The following is a 23,249-nucleotide window of genomic DNA, read 5'->3' on the forward strand; positions in this document are numbered from 1 at the left end:
CAGGGCACAATTAAAAATAATAATAATAAGATGCTAAAGGTTTGGCAAATCAATCGTAGGACAACAAATTAGGAACGAGAACAGGGAAATAAATAAAAAAAAATTGAATCCTTTGCTCGTTTGAAATGACATATGAATTCAAGAAACTAAGCTAACTCTACAGATAAGAAAATGTGCAGACTTAGTCATGTAGGACAAAATAAATGCAACAACAAAAATGACTCGTCTATAACTTCTTGAGAACTATGAACGTATCAGTTTAAAATTGTTAAAAGCTTTTTATTGCATCTGCAGAAGCGACTCTACATCCGTCCATACATGGAAAGCAAACCTCTCAGTCTCTTTGCTTCTTTTGCCATTTGATCAAAACTCATTGAAGAAGGTATCCTCCAACCCCAATTTCCAAACTGCATCCAATAATTAAAAAGAATGGAAAATTTCTTATTTCTGTGATAATAGAGAGATATATGCTTAAAATTACTATTCCATTCACTTATATGAGCCAAATTACACCACAATCCCATAGGAATTGCCGGATTGGCATTACGAAGGTGGGACCTGCCCTCAACAAAATCCAGATTGACTCCAAGTTTCACTTGCTCAATAGATAGTAAGAGCCTGTTCGATATTGACGTTGAAATTGCTTCTCCAGAAAAACACAATTATAAATGCTGTTGGAGAAAAAATTTTTATGTAAAGTTTACCTGTTCTGAAAATTTTGAGTATAATATCTGAAACCTTAATTAAAAAAAAAAAAAAAAAATTTGAATGACTTCTACCCAAAATTTTCAACAAATTACTTTTCTCAACAGCAATGCCAAACAAAACTGAGATTGGCTGAGTCAATTATATGGGAAGAAAACAGGGCCATTATAGTGAATATAAGGCTACAAATAGGGCAATCCATGAAGAAATTTTGGAGTAAAAGGCATTTTAGACTAGAACATAGTAGAATTTACAATGCCTAAGCCAAAATTTTAATTTTCCGTATTAAATACTGGACTAGATAGAGTATGCCAGCTTAGCCCTTAAACAGTCTTTTCTCATTTATCATGCATCTATCTATGAATATATCCTTTTACCTGAGTTGCTGGAATGTTCATCCTGGCAGAATTCCCCAGTCCAAGAACATCTTGCAGGGGCATTACTGCAGTTTGGGCCACTGATGCAACTGCAGCTTGGATGAGTGCCCATGGCATATCATCTTCTTCAGTAATTGAAAGATACTTCAGTACCTGAGTTAAAAATGTCACTGTGATAAATAAAACCATCATAGTGGAGCAAAACCCTTTTGGCATATGTGCAAATTCGATGTTTCACTAATATCATGAGCCAAAGTACCAAAAGAACTCACATTTGACTTCTCCCTTTTCTTCAAATTATCCCACCAGCCTCGAGTCTATTATGATTACAAAAACTGTTAGCTGACCGTAAAGAGTGCTTGAAGTCAAAAATTAATGAGATGGACATAATAGTATTCCCATTTTTAAAACGCTATAGAGTAACACTTGCTAGAGAGATTATCTACAGTCTAAAAATTAACTCATTAACTGAAATTGGGAAAGAGGTTTCAATGATTGTCTAAAGTTAGCACAGACATGGCAACAGATTGATTTCCAAAGTTGGCAAATCTTTACCGTGTCATTATCATGAGTTCCAGTGTATACAACTTGATTGGCTTCATGATTATGAGGTAAATGAGGGTTATCTGCATCGCTTCCGAAACCTGAACCAAGAAAATACAGAATATAACTACAGGAGTACATGATACAAACATCAAGGTGACTACATAGTGACATTTACGATACCAATTACATTGAAAGCAGAAATAGTTACCAAACTGAAGGACAGCCATTCCAGGAGCACCAATAGATTTCCTAAGCTGCACGACATCCTCAGTAATAACTCCCTGAAATATCACAAAATAAGAGACTATAAAATATCAACCAGAACTCAAGGCAAGCCATTGGATATTAAACAAAATATTTCCTTCTAGAAATTCATTCCATGGTCTTCATAATGTCATACATGTCAAGCTATAGTCAACCTTTCAAAAGAAGGGCAAAAGTTAAAAGTTATAAGCTGACAAAAATATTATAACCTTCAAACAGCATTGGACAGTTGCATTAAGGAAGAGAGCTAGGAACCTGCCTTACTCTAATTCTCCAATAGGAAGACTATTAATGTTTTCGGTTATTTTTATGCCTATCATGGCCATGCACCCCATGGGTAAAGCTTTTGGACTTTATCAACCAAAGCGCAGCTTTACACCATGGTTAATGCAACACCACCCAAAACACCTCAAAATATTATTTGAAATTCCTGTCATATGTTGGATCCAACAGTTACCTTTTAGGTTCATTGATACAACACTGAACCAACAAAACAATATCAACCATCAGATAGATGATGGGTATGCTAACATAGACAAACAACATACTTTTGATTAAAATTCAATTATGAACCAATTATGTTCTCCAAACACTCATATAGCATATTTCTCAAAGAATTTAACTTGTACAAAACAGACAAGATGGTAGACTGTGTAAATAACCCACCAGAATTAATTGAATGAGTAACGAAAATCAGTTAAATTTATTTAAATCAAATGATCAAATCTTAGCAAACTTGATATTTGTTGAAGTTATGCACCCATGATAATGGCACACAATATATAAAGATTAATGGCTTTTCATTGACGTGAAATGACAACTGCTATTTCTTCAATTTCAAAGGCTCATGTTCAACGAAAACTTTAGTACAAGCAGGTGACAGTTTATTCAAATTGGATAAACCATCATGTTAGGACCAGTTTAAATTAAATGAAACTTGTGTCTGTGGCATAACGTTTTAGTAATTTTAAAAACCAAAGGGAGAGAGCATTCTTCCATAGCTATCCTACAAGGCAACAAGAGAAGCCAAAAAAAAAAAAAAAAAAGGTAATTTGCAACCTATCTGATGAAACATACCAAATCCTCTGCTATTATTCTGATATTTCCAAAAGCACCAGAGATGGCATCAAATAGAGATTTCCCAGGTCCAGCCTACTGCCAACCAAATAATATATAGTGGATGATAGGAAAATTAACCAAAAATTACAATTTAATTGGAATAAAAGATAACAGACCTTCCAGTTTCCGAGCAATGCAATTTTTGCATCTGCACAGTAATTGAATTTATTAGGATGACTTCATCTTGAACAATCTTCAAGTTAATCTACTCAAATTAAAGATTGTCTCACCAGAAGGAACAGCCCAATAACCAGCAAAACCTCTAAAATGGTCAATCCTAAATTCATCATACAGATCTTGTGCTCGGCGTAACCGGCGTATCCACCATGAATATCCATCTTTCTCCATGGCTTTCCAATCATAGAGAGGGCTTCATGTCAGACAAATTTTCTTTTGGTAAGTTGGCCAATATATTCGGCTAAAAAATTGTTTCATTTTCGATGCCATGAAAATTATCAAAAAGCAATAGAATTATGACAGGAAGAAGCATAGACCATGAGCATCTAAATATCAGATACGTATTTACGTGAGACCTAGAACTGAAACTTTAACCAAGTGAACAACAACTGACTACAATCAATTTCAGACATAGTGATTGTTTTACAAGGGCAACAACCGAGTATCTTTTGTGGGCAAGAAAACCCATCAGAGCTGCAGCTATTGCCCACTGCAATTGCTGCAAATCTTCTGATGCTAAAAAAGACTACAATGGTACTTTTAAACAGTGTTGCGGAAATATCAGGGAGTCTGAATAGCATGAACAGATAAACAAAAAGAAGAAAATGTAAGAACACGACATAATGTAGTATACAGATATTTTGTCAACTTCAGAAATAAAACCAATTGCACTAGCAGAGTCATATCTGAACTTCCATACGAGTCTATAGATTCTTAAGGTAACTAAATAAGCTGCACATTTGCAGTTGATAAGTAATGAGATTTCTACAGAAATATTATTTTATCATAACAACAGATGAGTTACCCTAGTAATATATATATATATATATATATATATATATTTTTTTTTTTTTTTTTTTTTTTTTTTTTGGAACAAACCTGCCCCACAGTTGACCAGTTTCACTGAAGGCATCAGGGGGTACACCACTAACCAAAAGAGGAAAGCCACTCCTACTCTGCGGACAAAGATTAAAATTAGTAAAGCCATCATTGTCATCACCAGCATCATCAATTAGCATGCAAAGAAAGCTAAGGAAACATACTTAAGCCTCATGATAAGCCACAATTTCACATATCTGTAAAGGAACTGCCGAACTGCTTACCAACAAAAAATGCTTCTTATTTGCCCATACATCAGCACTGTGATAGCCTACATATATGGGCATGTCACCCATTATACTAATTCCTTTTGCCCGTGCATAGCTGCGTACTTTCTGCCATTGCCTCTGGAACAAGAACTGTTGGGCAATGAATATCTCTATCTGTGCATGTGGAACCAAATCATGAGGACATGAATATGGAGGATTTACCACCATGGAGTTGCTATAAGGAATTGAAGGGAAGTTTAACCAGATCTTACAAAATCCCTTTTGCTTTGGTAAATCTCCTCTAAGGCAGCAAGATGGCGATTTTTTAAAGGTTCTGGCCAGTCATACCAATTCAAGGTATTTAAAGCATCATCAATAGCAGCAAAATAAGCTGCATCTTCAAGCCAACCTACAAGATCATGAACAAAGCCTGTACTTAGTTTCAAGTGTTAAATTTGAAGCTGCCACTTACAAGTTATAACAAATGACAAATCAAGAGATATGATTAAGAAATCAAATATAGCACCTTTTTCTATAAGATAGTTAGCACCAAGTCTGTGCAAATCCATCTACTAGCTAGAGTAATATAACTTACGAGGAATCTGAAAAATCTAAAATCTAAAACTTTTCTCAACTCCTAAACAAGGAAGATAAATAAAAAGAGAGGAAAAATTGGTATCCAAAATACCAGAAGTGTCTCTAAGAATGAGATTTCTCCTCTCCTATAAAGCCTCTAATGTTTCTTTCTAATCCAACACCAAAAAGCAGTACTCCTCTTCCATTGAGATACAAACATACTTCTTCAAGCTCATAGTTCCTCCTTAATTGGTGTACCTTCCAATTTATCATACTTGTGTATGATAAAAATTGAAAACAAAAAGCGTCCATAAAAATTATAAATCAAATAACACAAAACTAAGTGTAATATGGGTTTGCTTTTCTTTATTTTCTTCACCTTCTTATGCAAGTTATTAATCTTTGATCTATCAAATACAAAACTAGAGCTGCATGTATTAGTAAGAATAGCAAAAGTAGCAATCTAAAGATTAATCAATAACTAGATTCCATGGGCGTGAATTTATGATTATCTAAGAGTAAGAGAACATGAATCTTACCTAAGATATTGGGGTCTTTGCGGAAATCTTCAAGCTGACGTTTAAGCTCTCCGTCACTCAGGATAAGCCTCTCTGCAGCCTAAGAAAAGACTGATGTAAGATATTTGGCCTAAGAATGAAAAACAAGATACTAAACAAAGAAAAGGTACTAAAGTGTTTTAGATAAAACAATTTGGTTAGATGTTCTGCATCCAAGATTATTTTTCCCTTTTGCTGAAACATTTTTTTTCCTATATAAATGTTAGAGATTTCCAAAAAGATTGACAACCACACAACAGCAACTCCACACTTTTCTCCAAAAGTAAGAAACAGATGCACCAAGAAAGTACTGACAGAGTGCACTTAGTAACTTTGCTAGTGTAGAAAAATAATCATACGATTAAACATAAAAAATAATCACCTGCCAAATGTCAGTAAGTAAATAAACATACCAGTAAAGAACCCATTTATGCAGTATCCTGTCATTCCTTATATAATTGATCTTGTTTGAATTAATTAAAAATGTTAATTTAAAATCAACAAAAGCATATGCATAATGGCGGCCATTTAATCTAGATGCTAACCAGTTGGAATTTACAATTTACCTTGGCTACCAGGGGATCCTTTATCTCAGCAACAGCAGAAAAGTTCACACGGTCAGAAACTCTACACAAACGACACCGACGTGACAACAGTAGCAAAATAGGTAAATACAGGACAAAGTACACGCCATGTCATTAAGCCCAAGAAATAATAAATCAGAATCACTCACACTGGATTTGGAAGCTCATTTTTCATCAACAAACCATCCTTTACAAGCTCCTCAAGAGAAATTAAGAGTGTGTTACCACAATTTGCATCCTAAAACAAATTTACTGTTAGAGACAAACACCAGTGATGTACAAAATATTTTAAGAACTATACAATCAAATAGAATTATACATTTCAACCTTTGACCTCAAAACGCTCAAAACACAGTTATTTACTCGTTGAAAAGAAATGTCACCTGTCCCGAGTATGGCGACCCTTCTTCATTAGCCTTCCTTCCTGGAGGCACAAGAGGTAGAACCTGATAACAACAACATAGACAAATTACACATCCTTATATCTATATATGAATTGAAAAAGATAAAAAAAAAAAATTCTAATTTTATCATAGACGAACCTGCCAAACAGAGCAACCAGCATCATGAAGCCAATCAATGAACCGGAAAGCCTCATCTCCAAGATCCCCAATACCGTACGGTCCTCGAAACGATGTCGGATGAAGCAAAATCCCCGCCCTTCTGCGTTGAGCAGGATCGCGTTTTGGTAACCACTGGTCATAATCGGCAGGCAAGTCCTCGCCGACGCTGACGACAGAAGATGAATACACGGCGTCGTTTTTGGAAATTAGAAAGGAAGGCTGGGATTTCGATTGGCAGTTAAAGGGAGGAAATGAAATTGAAGAAGGTGGTGAAGTTGAATGATAGAGCCTGCGACAGAAAGGTGAAGGAGGAGGGAGAAGTGAGAGAGAGGTGAGGAGCGCCATTAATCGGCATGTGGATAAATGGAAAAAGAGAAATTGAAGAATTTATAATCTCAGAGTGAATTAGTTGGGAAGATGATAACAGATTTGACAGATGGAGAGAGAGAGAGAGAGAGCTGTTCTTTAGCTAGAACAGTAAGGCACAGGATCCATGGAGATGGAAGCGGGGATATCACGTGTCGTGCATAATAGTAGGGAATGAAGGATTTATATATTTGTTTTTTGCATGGGAGATGTATTTGGGAAATTTTCCAGTATTGACCCTGGTTTTATTTTAATCTGAATTAAAGCCGGTGGTAAGACATGTACATTGCATTGTAAAGATTCTCATATTGTCTCAATTTTACAAACGAAAGGGAAAGTTAATGAAAACTTAAAAATGTTAAAATCTTTAATTGTAAAAATATATTTATTGAATAATTTACTTTTGAGTTTTCATTTTCATGGTTTATTTACATTTGATTTTATAAATTCTGACAAAATTTATTAAATTAGTATTTATATTTATATGGTTATAAATTCTAGAATATTAAGTAATAAAAATGTATATAAATTAAGGTAATATTATAATTCATATATTTTTTTCATACAATTATCATACACTTTTAGAAAAAAAAAATTAGAATCAAACACGAATAGCTAATCCCTATTTTAAAAAATCTTATAGGCAGACAAGTCAATACATCAATGAATTTGTTTTACTCATACAATTCTTAAAACACATGATGAAATTTTCTTCAAAAAAGACATTACTCGTAGGCATGGCTGGTTCGTTGAATCACCGGTTTAAAATCTTTAAACTATTGAATCTGAATTGGACCTTGAACTGTTGGTTTCGATCGATTCCGATGAATTAACAGTTCCAATCACGGTTTTCGGAGATATATATATATAATCAATTCTAATGTTACATCTTTCTTTCGAAAATATTAATATGAGTTTAAAAAATATTTATAAATTTTATTTTAAATAACTTTTAGAATGCTCGTATAAGAATAAAATTAATTAATTTTATAAAATAATCAAATAAATTATCACTTTATTTTTTCTAAATGTTATTAAGTAAATAAAGTATTAGAAAATTTTGAAAAATGCTCTAAAAGAATGTAATTTTGAATTTAGTAAACAATTTAAAAGGAAAAAAAAGTTAAAAACAATATAAATTTAGACTAAATATTTCTCTCTTTTTTTTACCATTTTACTTTTTAGATTTTTAAATTTTAAAATAAAGTATATTTAAAAAAAATCTTAAGTAAAGTATATCATGTAATAAAATATTATTGAGACTTTTAGAGGTGTATAAAATAGGCTAAGTGATTATCATTTTAAAAATAAAAAAAAAATTTCCGGACAGAAACCGCCTGTTAACCGCCGATTCCAAGCCAATTTAGGTTCAGATTTTAACATTTAATGAACCTTAACCGTTCGTTAAACCACCGATTTTGGTTCAAAACTTTGAACCGACGGTTTCGGTCCGATTCTAATTCAGCTACAGTACAGTTTGATTTTTAATTTGATTCCGCTTCAAAATGAACCGTGGCCATGCCTAATTACATGATGGGCTAAATCAATATAAAAAATCATTTGATAGAGATTAATCAATACGCAGTATTGATTAATAAAATTAAAAAAATTAACCAGATTTGATAAAAGTGTTAAAATTCAATTTTTTTTTTATACATAAATATATAACTTGGCGCTAATATTGGATGATATATGACTTGGTACTGACATTGAATGTTGTAAGGTCCACTTGTGAGAAATAACTATCATATTAGCATGAAATTGATGGAAAACAAATAGAGGCTAAAATTGATATAGAAAATTAAGTACGCGATATTGATTGATAAAATTAAAAGAACTTGGTAGAATTAATAAAAAGGTCAGATAAAAGAACAGGGTAAATTGATAGAAAGGTCAAAGTTTAAGGTAAATTGATAGAAAGGTCAAAGTTTAAGCTTTTTTTTATCATTAGGCCTTAATTATACTTATTGCTAAATAGTGAAATTAGTTATACGATTATATAATGTGTATGAATCAACAAAATAAATTTGCTTGAATGTATAGAATTATTCAGTGAACCTATGACCTATCAAAATTTTTAAAACTTCAATAGAGAATTGATCCAACTTCAGCATTATAATTTCAATCTTATCAAATCTATAAATTAGTATCAAACATACTAAAACACTCTTCAACTAATATTTTACACATAATTAAAATAATATTTTTAAGGAACAAATAACTAAAATATTTATTTCCTATTTTAAAATTACTTCCATATTTACACATGCACCAACTCACTTCCTATTTCCCTCTTTAGCATTCACAGTAAAGAATCAGAATTGAAATTTGGTTTTGAGATATACTATGTTTTATGTGTAATCTTAGAATTCAAATAAAGAATTTTGAGATTCAAGACGTATGGAGAATGATTCAAGATCAAGATCAGTAAGCATGGACTCATACTCTTTATTTAATTTCAATGATTAGTATACATCTAGTGAATTAAATATGAGCTCCTGTCTCCATAGTAGCAGCAGAGCCAACAAACAAGTAAATTTACAGAATTTAGCATTCATGAGATCAAACCCTATAAATATCATTGAAAATTACACAAATAGGAACATTTGTAAAATATTTTATTTGCTAGTAACACTTAATTAACATCAGACATCAGTATAACCACAATTTAATTTGTAACTCTAATTAAATTTGTGTTATATATATATAAATATATATATATATATATATATGTATCTTCAAAATGGGAATCCAAATCCCTTGGACTCGTATCTCTCACATTCAACATCCTCAACTATATATGTGAGAGCAGAATCCATTATTTTAAACTATAAATTTGAGATTTCAGATATCATCAGACCAGTCGCTGAGCTCGCTTTCGTAGAATAAGCCATCAACAATCTCATCAATTAGTGAATCAATAAATGTGTTGCAACTTGAAGTGAAGATACGACCTACCCTGTTGCGAGCACTGGAAAACCAAGCGAAAACCGCAGCGCTAGTTACAGCGCCTAAGCATATGCCAGCTGCTTCAGCAATGCCTTGTAAGTCCATCTTTCTGAAAACAGAGTTTCCTGTCACCACCTCTGTTGCCACAGTTACAGCAAACACAATCTGCATCAAAGCTATTATGTTATAAAAATGAAAATTTATGACAAAATTTAAATATTTCATGAATTTACTGATTTCTCGATTCAATTGTCGTTTAGCATCCATTGAGTTCATAAATTTTATTTCAAACCAAAGCATAAAATATGAAATTAATGAAGTTCAAAATGTGAATATGTAAAATTTATGAATTTCGCATTCCACTTATCTAAATAACTTCAAAATTGTGGTGAATAAGTGGACTAAAAGGCTAAAAGTGTGTAGAGTTTATATAATTTTCAGGCTCATATTATTTAAAATCCAATTCAACACTCTATTTATTTATTTTTATGAATCTAATATATTATATTTTAAATTTATAAATCTCAAATTCAATTTATTAATCCAAAAATAGTTTTACTTCACAAAACTCTTTTTGTTAATCTAGAATTACCATTCAATCCCATTGATTTAGATTTTATACTACACAAGGAGGATTATCTATATCCATGGTCTAGCCTCTTTCAATTGATTGATTTGAACAATTCCATAAGACAGAATTACTTAAATATTTATAAACTTTGATTAACAGCAAATTTATTACCCATCTTCAACCTAAAACCATAAACTTACAGCCTCCCATTTTATGGGAATGGGTTGCCAATCCAAAAGTCAACTAATCAAACGGTACTATTTTCTTTCATCACATCACAGATAAAAACCTTCACATAAACAGAATTTAGATGATAATAGGAAAAGGAATTTACCATTGCTAGACGACCAGAAATGATCTCAAAATCGTGACTCTTCTTAGAGCTTTCAATATAATCAGATAACGTATCAAAAAAAGGCGACACCTCATCCCCACCGTCCCTTTTCATTTTCACAACCCCAAAACGATCCTCACCGTACGATCTGAGCGTACACAACCTCGGCTGCAGCATAATCTTCGTATTTTCCGTTTCACCCTGCTTGATCTTTGGAGCTGGAGCCTGAACTGAAACAGCAGAATCTCTCCTCAAAACGGCAGGTTTCTCTACATTCAGCTGACAGTGAATTGCACGCGCCACCCTAGCCATAGATACAGAGAGGGAATTCCTTGTTTCGTTGTTCGTACGTAGTCCTTGAGACTGAGACTATTAAGGTGGTAGGAGTAGAGAACAGTGGTGATAGCTTATGAATCCACGTCTGTGACTTTCTTGTGAGGTAGTAGGGAGGTGTGATGCGTGAGGGTCAAGTACTTACGTGGCAACAATTTCGTTCGGTGACGTCGGTTTCAAAAGGATGGAATTTAATAGCGTGTCAATAATTGAACGGGTGTCTGCGCCCGACGACAAGTCGCTTTATCATAAAACAGACGGAATATCGAAGACTGTACTAAAGATAACGGACGACCGGAAGAATGGCGAAGCAGGCAGTTACTATTGGATCTTTGTGATCAACGAGTGTTATGATTCAGTTGCAGTAGACGCAGTTGCAAGGTGACTGTTTACACTATATTTTAACTTTTTTCACTATGCATCTGCCATATAAGGCTGAGCAATCAGTCGGTTTAGTTGATTTTAGGCTGATTCAAAACAAAATCGATCGAACCAAACCAAAGTGATATTCAAATCAAACCAACTCAAATTGAACCAGCTCAGTTTTAGTGATATTGGTTTTCTTATAGGCATACTGTTTTCCGTTTGAAGTTTGATTGTACAATCTATTCTTCTACTGAATTTAATGGTAATTAATTATATTTATTATAAACAATTAATTTATGAATAATCGAAGCATATATAAAATATTCAAAGAATTTATAGAAGACTCACTTTGAACATTGATCGAAATTTTCAAATTTTATTTTTTAGTTTATACTAAAAATATCTTGCTTAAAAGAATCGAGTTTTTTCTACTCAAAACAACTCCATTGATTTTTTATTTATTTTGATTTGATTATTAACATCTTAATATATTTAATTTTTTTACATATATATATATATATATATATATATATATATATAAAATTTTTTAAAAATAAAAAAAAGAAAAGAAAGTTAACATGAGGATCCATTAAAGATAATAATAAACATACCTCTAGCAATAAAATAAAAATTAAATCAAAGCATTATGTCATGTAACAAAAATAAAACCGAAAGATTACATAATTAATTTAGATTTTTTTAATAAAATTTTAAAAATAAAAGGAAAAATTATAATTTTATCTTTATAGTTAATTTGTCATAAATTATTAATCTATCCCTCCATTTTAAAAAAATATACTATAATACTCTATAGTTTGGTTGCATTAGCTACTTTTATCATTCCGTTCATTTTATTCCATTTTTTGTACAAATTAAAGGAAAAAGGAACAATCGGATGAGAAAAATACAATATTTTTCTCCAAAATCCCTTTAACACCCCAAAACACGCATTTGCAAACTTCCCAAACACCAAGTACTCGGATTTTTTTGGATACCAAACACCGCAATATTCCCATTTTTTCTTAGGGGTTTGTTAGATTAAAATTGTGTAAAATTATTGAGTTTGATGAAATTGAAGGATTTTCTAAGATTTTCATAGATTTCACTAGAATTCTACATAAAATTTTATGGAATAGTAAAACTTTTTTTATAGATTTTAATTGACTTTGATGGAATTACAATGATTTTTATATATCTGATCAAAATTAATTTCAGGACCTAATTGAATAAATTAAAAAATTTTAAAGCCCAATTGAAAACTGAAAAATAATGAGTAATCAAAAAGTAAATGTGTCATCTTTTCTAAAATCATTATTTTTCTTCATTAAAACCTTATCGCTATCAACTGGCAATGAAAGGCATGCAATGGCTAGCATCACTGCGGCCATTCTATGCTCTTAGAACAATCACGGTGCGGTTAGAAGACCACAAATTTTTTCATTCCTTGATTGAACAATCATTTTTTTAGAAAAATCTCAAGTTTAAATAAGTGTATATATATTAATTTAAAATCGAAAATTAGCAACCACCGCTAGCTAAGACTTGCGCCAATTGCTAGAACTCGCGCAAGGAATAGTTTTATGGCTTTTTAAAATTCAATTCATACTTATTGAATAACTTGTTGACATTGAATGAAATTCATAAAAATTCATATAAAATTCATAAAAATCTAATAGTATTCAATTATAACTTTTTAAAAGGCCATACAAATTTGATGATATTCAAAAAATTATTTATTTGGAAGGATTTTATAAATTATTAATTGTGTTGGATTTTAAGGTGCTAAACATAAATAAAAGTCATTCACAAATTCATCCTCCAACCCAAATATTTCAAAAATATTTTAAAATCTAACAGAGTCTTAATCCAATATACCCCTTAACAAGGATGGAAGCGAAATGGGTACCCGTGAATTTTAAACATATCCGTTCTAAACCCATTTAAATACTCTTTCAAGTACCCGTATTCGAACTAGTTTAAATTTTACTACCCGTATTTGTCTAAAACTCATTTAAAGTACTTCTTAAACGGATAGAGTGTCCGCGAATCTTAAACTATTTAAATTTGAATTTATTTAAAATATATTTTTTTATTAATAATGGATGGGGCACCAATAAATAGGACACGGGTACCCACTATCGGACCTGTTTAATATAGCAGTTAATGGATAACGGGTATCCAAATATCTCCAAACATGTACCTTACTTATATCCATTATGGCTAGTACATATACCCTACTTGTAGTAATTTCACTATTCATATTCATTTCAAACTCTTTTGTAACTACACATATCTTCTTTAAATGGATAAGAGCAAAACTGATACCCTAAAACACATGTACTATTTCCATCCTTGCCCCTTACGATGTAAAAAAAATGTATTATTTATTGCATTAGTTTCGAATTAATTCATGTTTTGAGAATTTGATAGTTTGACAAAAGTTAATATTAATGGTGCTATAAATTTTAGAATTAATTTCATTATTTTTTGAAATTTTTTTCGTTGATTTCAATTAAATAATGATTTAATCAAATAAAAAAATTTTAAAAAGATTTGAAATAAATAATGATTTAATCGAATAAAAAAATTTAAAAAAAATTTGAAATAGTCAAAGAACTAAAGAATACAATTTTTCATTATTCTGGCCGGACCACTAAACTTCTTGAGCAGCAAGCGACTGGCAGTGCATTGATTTTAAATTAATATAAAATTGTTTCCTTGCACAAGCTTTGGCAATTGTCGCAGGTTCTAACTAATGATGATTGTTGGTTTTCGAATTAAATTAATATTTATTTATTTATTTAAACTTGATATTTTTCGAGTCGCCGTCCAATCAAAGGACGAGAAACTTGTGGCTTTCTGACCACATCGTGATTATTCTATGAGTGCGAGATGGCGGTCAACGATGCCGGATATTAATGGCCATTATTGGTGGCGGTAAGGTTTTAATGAAGGAAAAAAAAAAAACGATTTTGGAAAAAATAACACATTTACTTTTTGATCCCCCATTATTTTTCAAATTTTCAATTGGACTTCAAAACCTTTTAATTTATTCAATTAGATCATGATATTAATTTTGATTAGACATTTAAAAATCACTCTAATTCCGTCAAAGTCAATCAAAATCTATAAAAAAATCTAATTAATTCAATAAAACTCCATGTAAAATTCTAATGAAATATGTGAAAATCATGAGAAATCCATCAATTCTATCAAACTCAACAATTCTTTTAAAATCTTACATAATCCTAATCCTATACATCCCTTCATGATAAACACTTTTAATATGATTATGGCCAACAACCATGCCTCACCAGTTTTGGAGTTTCCGACAACAGTGAATTGAAATTGATTTTTGTGATTTTCATAGATTAAAACACTCAGATTTGAGTATTGAATTTCTCATCTTATAATCTGAATAGATGTTATGTTATTGTTGAAACTGAGCTTCAATGAATCTCTCTCTCTCTCAGAGTAGATTTTTTTCTCTCTAAAAGTTTTAGGTTCTTTTTATCTCTCCTCTGTTATTTTTATAGATCTGTTTCTTAGTATTCTTTTGAGTGGACGTAAAATTAGAGACGCAAATTTCTTGAGATTATCAAAATAAATTTATTTTACATGCTTTTTTTTTATTTCATTCACACTTCATTTTGAGAGAAAAAAAAAAAAGAATAATATCATTTTACATTCTTATTTTACTTCCCAAACGAAAGAGAATATTCAATAAAAATTCAACGTCCAAACAAGAAAACAGAAAAAGCAACCACAAGGAACAACAAAACGAAAATTCAATAAATTCTTGATCATTTGCCGATAAATCTCTTACCCATATACGCATCAAAATCTCACTTTTTTTTCTTTTCTTTTTTTTTTTCGAATTTAAAATAAAGAGATTGAAGTATATAAATAGAGAGATTAAGAATCAAGTGATGACGTATTCTTTGAATTGAAACAATTGAATCATGATTTTGATGTACAATATGACCTATGGAGGTTTGAAAGAGAGACACTATTAGGTTAAGGCATCAAAACTGAATTCCAGTGAGGGGCATTATTGTCTTGTAATTAAGATCTGAATTGCAATAAAATAGATAGGAGGACAAAAATATATAATAGAACCAAACTATAGAACCAAACTATAGGGATATTATAGTGTATTTTTTAAAATATAAGAATAGACTAATAATTTATGCGAACTAAATAAATAAAATTATAATTTTACCAAAATAAAGAAGTCCTAATTAGCGTATTTAGAATAAGCAAACAGACTAAATAATACTACGTTCTATTTTATCATATTATCATAATAATCTATTTTATCATATTATCATAATACTTATTACATTTGAGAACGTATTAAATAATACTACCTTCTTTCTATTTTATCATAATACTTGTCATATTTGAGAAAATAGTTTTTTCCAAAATACTTATCACGTTATATTTATAGTACATTACATTTATAGTTTCAAAGAATAACAAATATTTTTTCTATAATTACCTTTATATGATTGATTTTTTAAAGAATTAATATTAAATTAAAAATAATATAATCAATTTATCCGATAATTTATTTTAATTTAAAGAAATTTAATGATTTTCTCGAAGTTACAAATACGTCGGTGAGTAACAGAGTTAGTAATTCAATAAAATACTAACGAAAAACTCATGAGCTTGGCGATCAGTGATAATCACTACAACCACAAGACAACAATTGAAGTTTTTGAAAACAACAAAATAATTTGTCTACATCAGAGGAAGAAAAGCAAAACAAGCAAAACACAAAATAGTACAACACTACAAAATGAGTGGAGTTAAAAAGAAGCAACCCAGAAGCATAAAAAAAGGGGGGAAAGAAACAAAACCAGTAGCAGCCTCAAGCAGTCTGAGCAGGAGGACCCTTGGGCGGAGTTGGGCGTTTTGGACCCTTTACCACCTTCACTGCTCTCTCTTGTACATTAAATTTCTATAAATAAATTAAACAATTACAGATCTATGCTTCAACAACAATTTCGAAATCTATATATATAGATCATATATAATTAATTACAAACCTCTACGGATTCCGACTTAGCTGCTTTTTTTCCTTTTTCTGCATCTTCATTTCCAAGCAACAGCAGAAAAAATTTTTAAAAAAATACTGAAGCTGTATATAATTAAATACACACATAAAAATAATACTGATTAAGGTTGTACCAGTAGATGAATTTTTGTGGCCTTTCATGGATTCCAGTAAATTGAGAAATATCTTCTTCAGAGCTTGAGCAAGATTCTCCATTTGAAATGTCGTTTTTTTCTGGCTCTTGGTTTATAGCAAGTGTTAATCTCTTTTTAGGCTATATGTAGGTGGTTTCTGGAAGAAGGTGACGCACAGCAGCAGCATGTGGCTGTGCTTAGGTGTATAGATTATTAAGTACAACGTGCACTGTACTAATCCATTGTTTGTGAATAGGGATTTGATTAGAGTGTACTCAATTCCATTGCTAGTAATTATTAGAGGATGCATATAAATGCATTAATGGGCCAATTCATCATTAAATATCATTTATTTATAAGAGCCATAATTTTACTCATTATGGCTTTTTTTAAAGTATGATTACTCGGTACCTCTCCTCTGATTCAATTGGCAAAATAGATTGAATATGTAGAAAAAATTTTTGAATTCAATCTTACTAAATATTTTTATAGAGAGTGACGAAAAATTTTAATTATAATTAAATTTTGAATTGAATTAAGCAGTGTCTGGTAACATCAATACTTTACATAAAAATAAAGAAGTAAGATTACTTAGAGTTAGATTTTTTTTTTTTTTTTGGAATATGGAAATTAAGGGTTTAGGATGCCACACCTGTTGTGTAGGTAAGAACACAATATATATAAATTTTGATTTAGTAGTATTAGAGTTGTTAACTTAAAATTATGATAAAAAAAAAAAACCTCTTCATCTTCATTAATTTTTTTTTCTTTTCTTCCATAATTTAAGCATATAGATACACAAAGGGGTTAATTCTTGTATCCATGACAACTCTCGCCTTTTTATTCCCTTTTTTTACTTTTATATATTTTATCAAATAAATAATATATTTATGTATATTTGGCATAAATCTATATTATTTATGATTTTTTTATTTTTCTCCATCTTGTACAATTTATGACCTCCCCATTACATGTGAAGTTTTATTTTTATTTTGATTTGTATTTGGTTTATTTTTTTATTTAAACAGGTGTGTAATTTGTGAAGAATTTCTTAAATAATGTTGATTTTTATCTTTTTAGAGTTTAGTAGTGTAACTTATTACTCCATAGGATTTAATAGTTTAAAATCTTTATGTTCGTCGTAAACAACTAGTTTATCAAATCAACGAATTCTATTATACTATATTTTAATTGTGATAGATTTGTTTCATTTCTGAAGAGATATTGTCTTTTTTATATTATTTATATCATTTTGAAATTACTAATGAAATTCTAATATATTATATAACAAAAACTCAGTAAAGTTATGAGTTTAAATTTTAATTAAAAATATTATTTCTTATCTTTTTAATAAGTAGAAACCACAGCCTTTACCTTGTTTTTAGCTTTAAAAAAAAAAAAAATCTCTCTAGTTCCTTTTACTAAGGATAATCATAGGGGAGGTTTTTTTTTTTTTAATATATATATAGTCCCATCATTCCTGTCGAGTCAAAATGAGGTTAAATTTTTTTAAAAAAAAAAAATTTAAAGATGAAAACATAGATTTACTTTTAAAAAATAATTTACAAGAAAGGCCTAATTTTATAAATATTTACAATTTCACTATATTTTGATCTTTTTATCAATTTTACTCTAATTTCAACCTTTTGTAACAATTGTACCCTCAATTACAATTGAGAATATAATTGCAAATAAAATAATATAAGCATCATTTTCAAATAATTGTGTGACACTCATAAAATTTAAAAAAGAAAAATAAAAAAAGATTCCATTAGTGTACTCCATTAATGGCATAGACAAAAATTTAATTTTCAGAAAATAATTGTATTAATTAATAATTTAATAACATAAATTTTGTTAGTTACCAAAAAATTCTGAAGCATGAAAAATCAAACTAATACAATATAATATTTCAATTAAGTATTTTGTTTTCATATTATGTGTGTATTTTAAGGATGAAAAATCCTAATTATTGTAATTTTTGGATTTATAATATAGTCAAATTATTATTCATTTGACAAAAAATAAATTAGTAACTTCTTAATTATTTTAATTGTGCATATATCAAGTATCGTATTTTTAAGCATATAGATGTGAATGTGATTTAATATTCAAAGGATATTTAAAATTTGCTACAAAATGGTAAAAATACTTTTTTTTTATTTGTAATTCCATCATTAGTTGAACTAAGGATGTTATTGCTATAAAAAGTCAAATTAGAGTAAAATCAATAAAATATTAAAAATAAGCTGAAATTACAAAAGACTGCAAACTTTGTAGTATTCTGATATATTTTTTTATTTGATACTTAGAGGGGTTGATGGACCACAATAGTATTATGAGCTACAAAGCACGGATAGTCCTCCTTTAAATGACATTCACCGAATTGATGATAATTTGTGAGTATTTTAATACTTTAAATTCCGTACTGATTAGTTGATTATGCATCTAACTTGAACTTAGATCCACATATTGTTCATCAACCTCCTGCAGGTCTTCAATCTTCATTGCTTCATGGTCCTTTTGGTGTCTTTTATTCGAGATTATGTAAAGTTCAGTTTTATTTAATCTTTTTTTTTTTCAAAAGAAAAAAAAAAGGAAAAAAGAAAAATCCACACCTGCAAGCCCTGTCTTTAAATAGGATGGATCTTATCTGCATTATTTGAATAATTTTCGAATGGGTAAAATGACTAACTTTATTAATACTCTTACTATATTATTTTTGGTAATTGTGAATTTAAATAAAGGTAATGTTTGATTGGGATAAGTCGACCAGGATGCTGACAGATTGTTTGAAAGGAAGTTATTTAATAGATTCGGAAGTAAAGTAGAGAGGAGTTATTTAGTCATTTGGAAAGAGAGTTTGAGAGAGAGTATGGTTTTTTAAAAGTTATCTGAGAGGCTGAAAATCCATCTAAACACCTTAATCTTTAACACTGCAAATTGAGATGTAAGGATAGTTAAAAAAATTTAATTTTTAAAATTATTCATAACTATATTTATAAATCTTCCATGACAAAAGTATTTTCATAATATTTATATTTAACATTACATGCTTGTATCATTACCCTCCCTCAATCCAAACAAAACGTAAAAGTGTTGCCATCACTCTCCCTCAATCCAAATAAAGCGTAAAAGTGTTGAAACATAGTATCGGACTCCGATATCATTTCATTAAATGAACTAGACATAACTCACTCCTCAAAAGCTAGTTCAAAAAGAGAAAAATTGCTAAGTCTTAAATTTTGAAAAGGTGTGTTATGATTTAAAACACACAGAAACTTTAGCATATTGAGTTTAGGCTATTACAAGTTGTATCTATTCAATCTTGATCAAGAATTTAATTACAATATAATGATAAAGTCAATGTTGATTATATAAGAACAATGGAATTAAGAACAAAAATAAATATCTAAACATTAGAAGCCTTCTAATTTGCCAAAACATGAGAAATTGAAGGACAAAGATTGCTTCAGGAAAAAAAAAATATATTTAAAATAAATAAAAGTAAACAAGAAAGAAAAAGAAAAAAAAAAGGCCATTTCTTACATAACAAACAACAAAAACAATCATTACAAGAAGGAATAATCAATCAACCAAAGTCTGATCCCTTTTGGTCAATTTCAGTGCTAAACCATCAATTTTAAGAATGTTTGTTCCTCAGTTATTAGTTAGAACAATCAGCCCAAAAAGATAAAAAGAAAAAACAATATTTAGAACGAACACTACCTAATAATTACCCTTCCCTTTAACCTAAAACATAAACCAATCTATCAAATCTGATATTAGAATAAAAGAAAATCAAACCCTAACCATAAATATACTAAGTTCAGGACCATTGTTTCCTTCAGGGCTAATCATGTATAAAGTTTCAGAATCCTTGGAACCCACAACTCTATCAAAATATGCCCTTATATAGGCAAGCTCGCAATCATGTCCTTCTGTTTCAGAATTCCCTGGTAAAACACCAGCCCCCATAGAAACTGCCCTAAGAAGCTCCATAACTTTCAAATCTTCCTCTGTGGGTTCTCTTTTAACACCATATCCATTCTTTTTCCCATTGCAAAACATGGTCCATACTGGCTCATCCAGTAACCTAACTTTCTCTTTATCAGTTCTCTTTTCACATTCTAATGCAATCCTCACCATTCCTGAACTCAACTCCTTTTGTAAGATATGAGTTTGTATAGCTAACTCAATTACTACTGTAGGAAAACATTTTGGACTTTCTTGTATTGATAAACTTACTCTACCTTTACGATACCCGAATAAAGTTCCTGTGACGCGATTACCAGAAATGCTCCGGTGATGACTTTCTAATAAGCTACCATTAAGAACGGGAATCTTGCACACAGGAGTTATTATAGGGAAAGATCGGAAAACGGAACGGAAGACCCGAACAACTTTAGGTTGTTTCTTTTTCTCGGATGGTTGGACTAGTTGTATAGTTCGGCGTCGCGGTGGTAATGGTGGTGGTGTTGGTGCTTTGGATTTTTCCGACGGTAAAAAAATGTTGGTTGGAGGCGTTGGCTCCCCCATTAATGGAGAATGATGAACGAGGGAGGGGACATTGCCAATGCCCTGAGAGAGAGAGAATGAGAGAATTGGTGATTTTGTTTTTGGAAAAAATGGCCATTTCGTTTGTGGTCAATAATCCTATCAACGTAACAGAATTTCTGCTTTTTCATTTAAATATAGGCTTTATTGAATTTTCCTTTTTTAGTGAGATTGATATCTGTATAAATTAAATATTTAAATAATTTTTTTAAAATTATTCCTTTAAATTTTTCACTGATTTCTAATTTTACCATTTTATAAATTGTTAATGTTTTAAATTTTCAAAAATTCATTGACAAATAAAGCCTCAATAATATAAAATGACAAAAAAATTATCAACAGAAGAAAACTCAAAAATGTTTAGATAATTAAAATGATTTTTTTTTTTTTAGTTTGTACATATGCCTCCATACAAAATAATGTTTAGGCAATTATATACTAAAAAGGTAATTTTATAATAGTTAAAATTCCTTTAACATTTAAAACATTACAAATTAGTAACATAAGATTGTTAATGGGTTTACTAATGTAAAGTCAAATCTAAGCTCTTTATTTAACTAAGACCAAAACAATATTAATTATTTAGAGTATTAACTAAGATTAAAATAATATCAACTATTTAGAATTAACGCTTCACTATGAATGGGCTTTAGGGTTTCTTTTCACTTATTTTCTCTCTCGTCTATCTAATTTTAATTTTTGTTCAGGGCTATCCTTGTTAATTAGTGGTAGCCCCTACTTTTCATTTTTTCTTCTTGCTCTTGATCTATTATTCGTTTTTAATAAACTCATATCTATTTTCTTCTAATAGATTTGCTTTTTCTTTGTTTTCTTTTTTTATTATTGTTGCTTTGTCTCCATATTTTTGGAGGTTTTTTTCTTTGTGAAAGTTTGTTACTAAAAGGTATAATATTTGATTTTATTTAGTTAAAGAATTTAGATATTGTTTTACTAATGTGTGTCTTCAATCAATGAAACTTGGTAATGCGGTCTGTTCCTCTATTGATGTTATTAACACATAATTGCATAAACTCATCCGTATAAGTCATATGCAACAAGTTTTTGGAAAAGCAATCCAAGATGAAAGATCTGGAAGAGTTATTTTGTCGTTCAAATCAATTAAAGGACCAGTTGCTACTATCAAGATTTATGCCGGTCAAGGTCATCTTTAAACGGAAAAATCCAATATTGTTTCTTTTAATTTTAGTTTTATTATTCAAAATAATATAAATAATTTTTTTATTGTTAAATAATCGACGAACTTTCTATTAATTATGGCAGTAAGTTTTATGTCTGATCTAATGACAGTATTTGTAATACTGGATTTATTATTAATGAATTATATTTCTCAAAAAAATATATTAATTATTTAAAGATTTGACTAAGGCCAATAATATTTAATTAATTATGGACATTAAAATATAGTCTGATGTAAGTGTATAGACGACTTGTCAAATAGATCTAAGTTAAATCTCCGTTCTCAATAATAAAAAAAAAAAAGTATTAATTATATTTTTGAAAATATAATAATTATATTAACATTTAAAAAATAAAAATAATTTTACCATTTAAAACAATTAATTGAACTTTTTGAACTCTTTTATATTTAATAGTTAATCAAACACTATTTTTAACAAATATTATTACTTTAAATTACTACATAACCACCTAATCATCATGGTGTGTTTTTCGGTTATTATATAATATCACAATATAAAGGGTCCCACGACTCGAAAAGCATATTGCACTTGTACACATTGAGATGAAAATGGTATAAATATAAATGCAAGTTATATTCTGCAGCACCTATTTCACTTTCGATATAAATACATATCGTTGCTTCTTTCTTTCCAGTGCAGTAAAGCCAAAGCCCTCGCTGTTGGCTATTAATTGTATTCAAAGAAAGAGAAGCGAAAGTAAAGATCTATTAAATTCAATTCCTCATGATTAAAACAACACACAACTCAATTGGAAGTGGAATGAGAAAGAAATCAAAAGAAAAAGCGAAAAATAACAAGTAG

The 23,249-nt window shown here is 29.9% G+C and overlaps 3 protein-coding genes and 1 long non-coding RNA gene across 4 annotated transcripts; all 4 read right to left on the reverse strand.

Moving 5' to 3' along the window:
• Nucleotides 1-68: 68 nt before the first annotated feature.
• DPE1 (disproportionating enzyme) lies at nucleotides 69-7,088 on the reverse strand. The gene is made up of 16 exons (XM_012219832.4): nucleotides 6,536-7,088; nucleotides 6,377-6,439; nucleotides 6,143-6,231; nucleotides 5,976-6,036; nucleotides 5,392-5,470; nucleotides 4,549-4,685; nucleotides 4,292-4,450; nucleotides 4,068-4,144; nucleotides 3,242-3,381; nucleotides 3,128-3,159; nucleotides 2,970-3,044; nucleotides 1,837-1,909; nucleotides 1,638-1,726; nucleotides 1,355-1,399; nucleotides 1,083-1,235; nucleotides 69-407 (listed from the first exon to the last, which is right to left on the reverse strand). Exons 1-16 carry the CDS (start codon nucleotides 6,899-6,901, stop codon nucleotides 303-305), a joined length of 1,743 nt encoding a protein of 580 aa, XP_012075222.1. The 5' UTR covers nucleotides 6,902-7,088; the 3' UTR covers nucleotides 69-302.
• Nucleotides 7,089-9,333: 2,245 nt separating this feature from the next.
• On the reverse strand, nucleotides 9,334-11,225 carry SEP2 (stress enhanced protein 2). Its single transcript, XM_089718705.1, has 2 exons — nucleotides 10,777-11,225; nucleotides 9,334-10,036 (listed from the first exon to the last, which is right to left on the reverse strand). The coding sequence occupies exons 1-2, from the start codon at nucleotides 11,086-11,088 to the stop codon at nucleotides 9,767-9,769; spliced, it is 582 nt and encodes a 193-aa protein (XP_089574831.1). The 5' UTR covers nucleotides 11,089-11,225; the 3' UTR covers nucleotides 9,334-9,766.
• A 4,924-nt stretch (nucleotides 11,226-16,149) lies between these two features.
• Nucleotides 16,150-16,888, reverse strand: LOC105636536 (uncharacterized). Its single transcript, XR_001046972.4, has 3 exons — nucleotides 16,672-16,888; nucleotides 16,530-16,573; nucleotides 16,150-16,441 (listed from the first exon to the last, which is right to left on the reverse strand). It is a non-coding gene; the product is annotated as an uncharacterized LOC105636536 (long non-coding RNA).
• Nucleotides 16,889-20,197: 3,309 nt separating this feature from the next.
• Nucleotides 20,198-21,304, reverse strand: LOC105636624 (MIZU-KUSSEI-like protein (Protein of unknown function, DUF617)). The gene has a single exon (XM_012219945.4). The coding sequence runs from the start codon at nucleotides 21,208-21,210 to the stop codon at nucleotides 20,473-20,475; it is 738 nt and encodes a 245-aa protein (XP_012075335.1). The 5' UTR covers nucleotides 21,211-21,304; the 3' UTR covers nucleotides 20,198-20,472.
• Nucleotides 21,305-23,249: the final 1,945 nt, after the last annotated feature.

The sequence above is a fragment of the Jatropha curcas genome, chromosome 3 (genome assembly GCF_041381405.1).
Source record: "Jatropha curcas cultivar XTBG-Jc1 chromosome 3, XTBG_Jcur_1.0, whole genome shotgun sequence".
NCBI lineage: Eukaryota > Viridiplantae > Streptophyta > Magnoliopsida > Malpighiales > Euphorbiaceae > Jatropha > Jatropha curcas.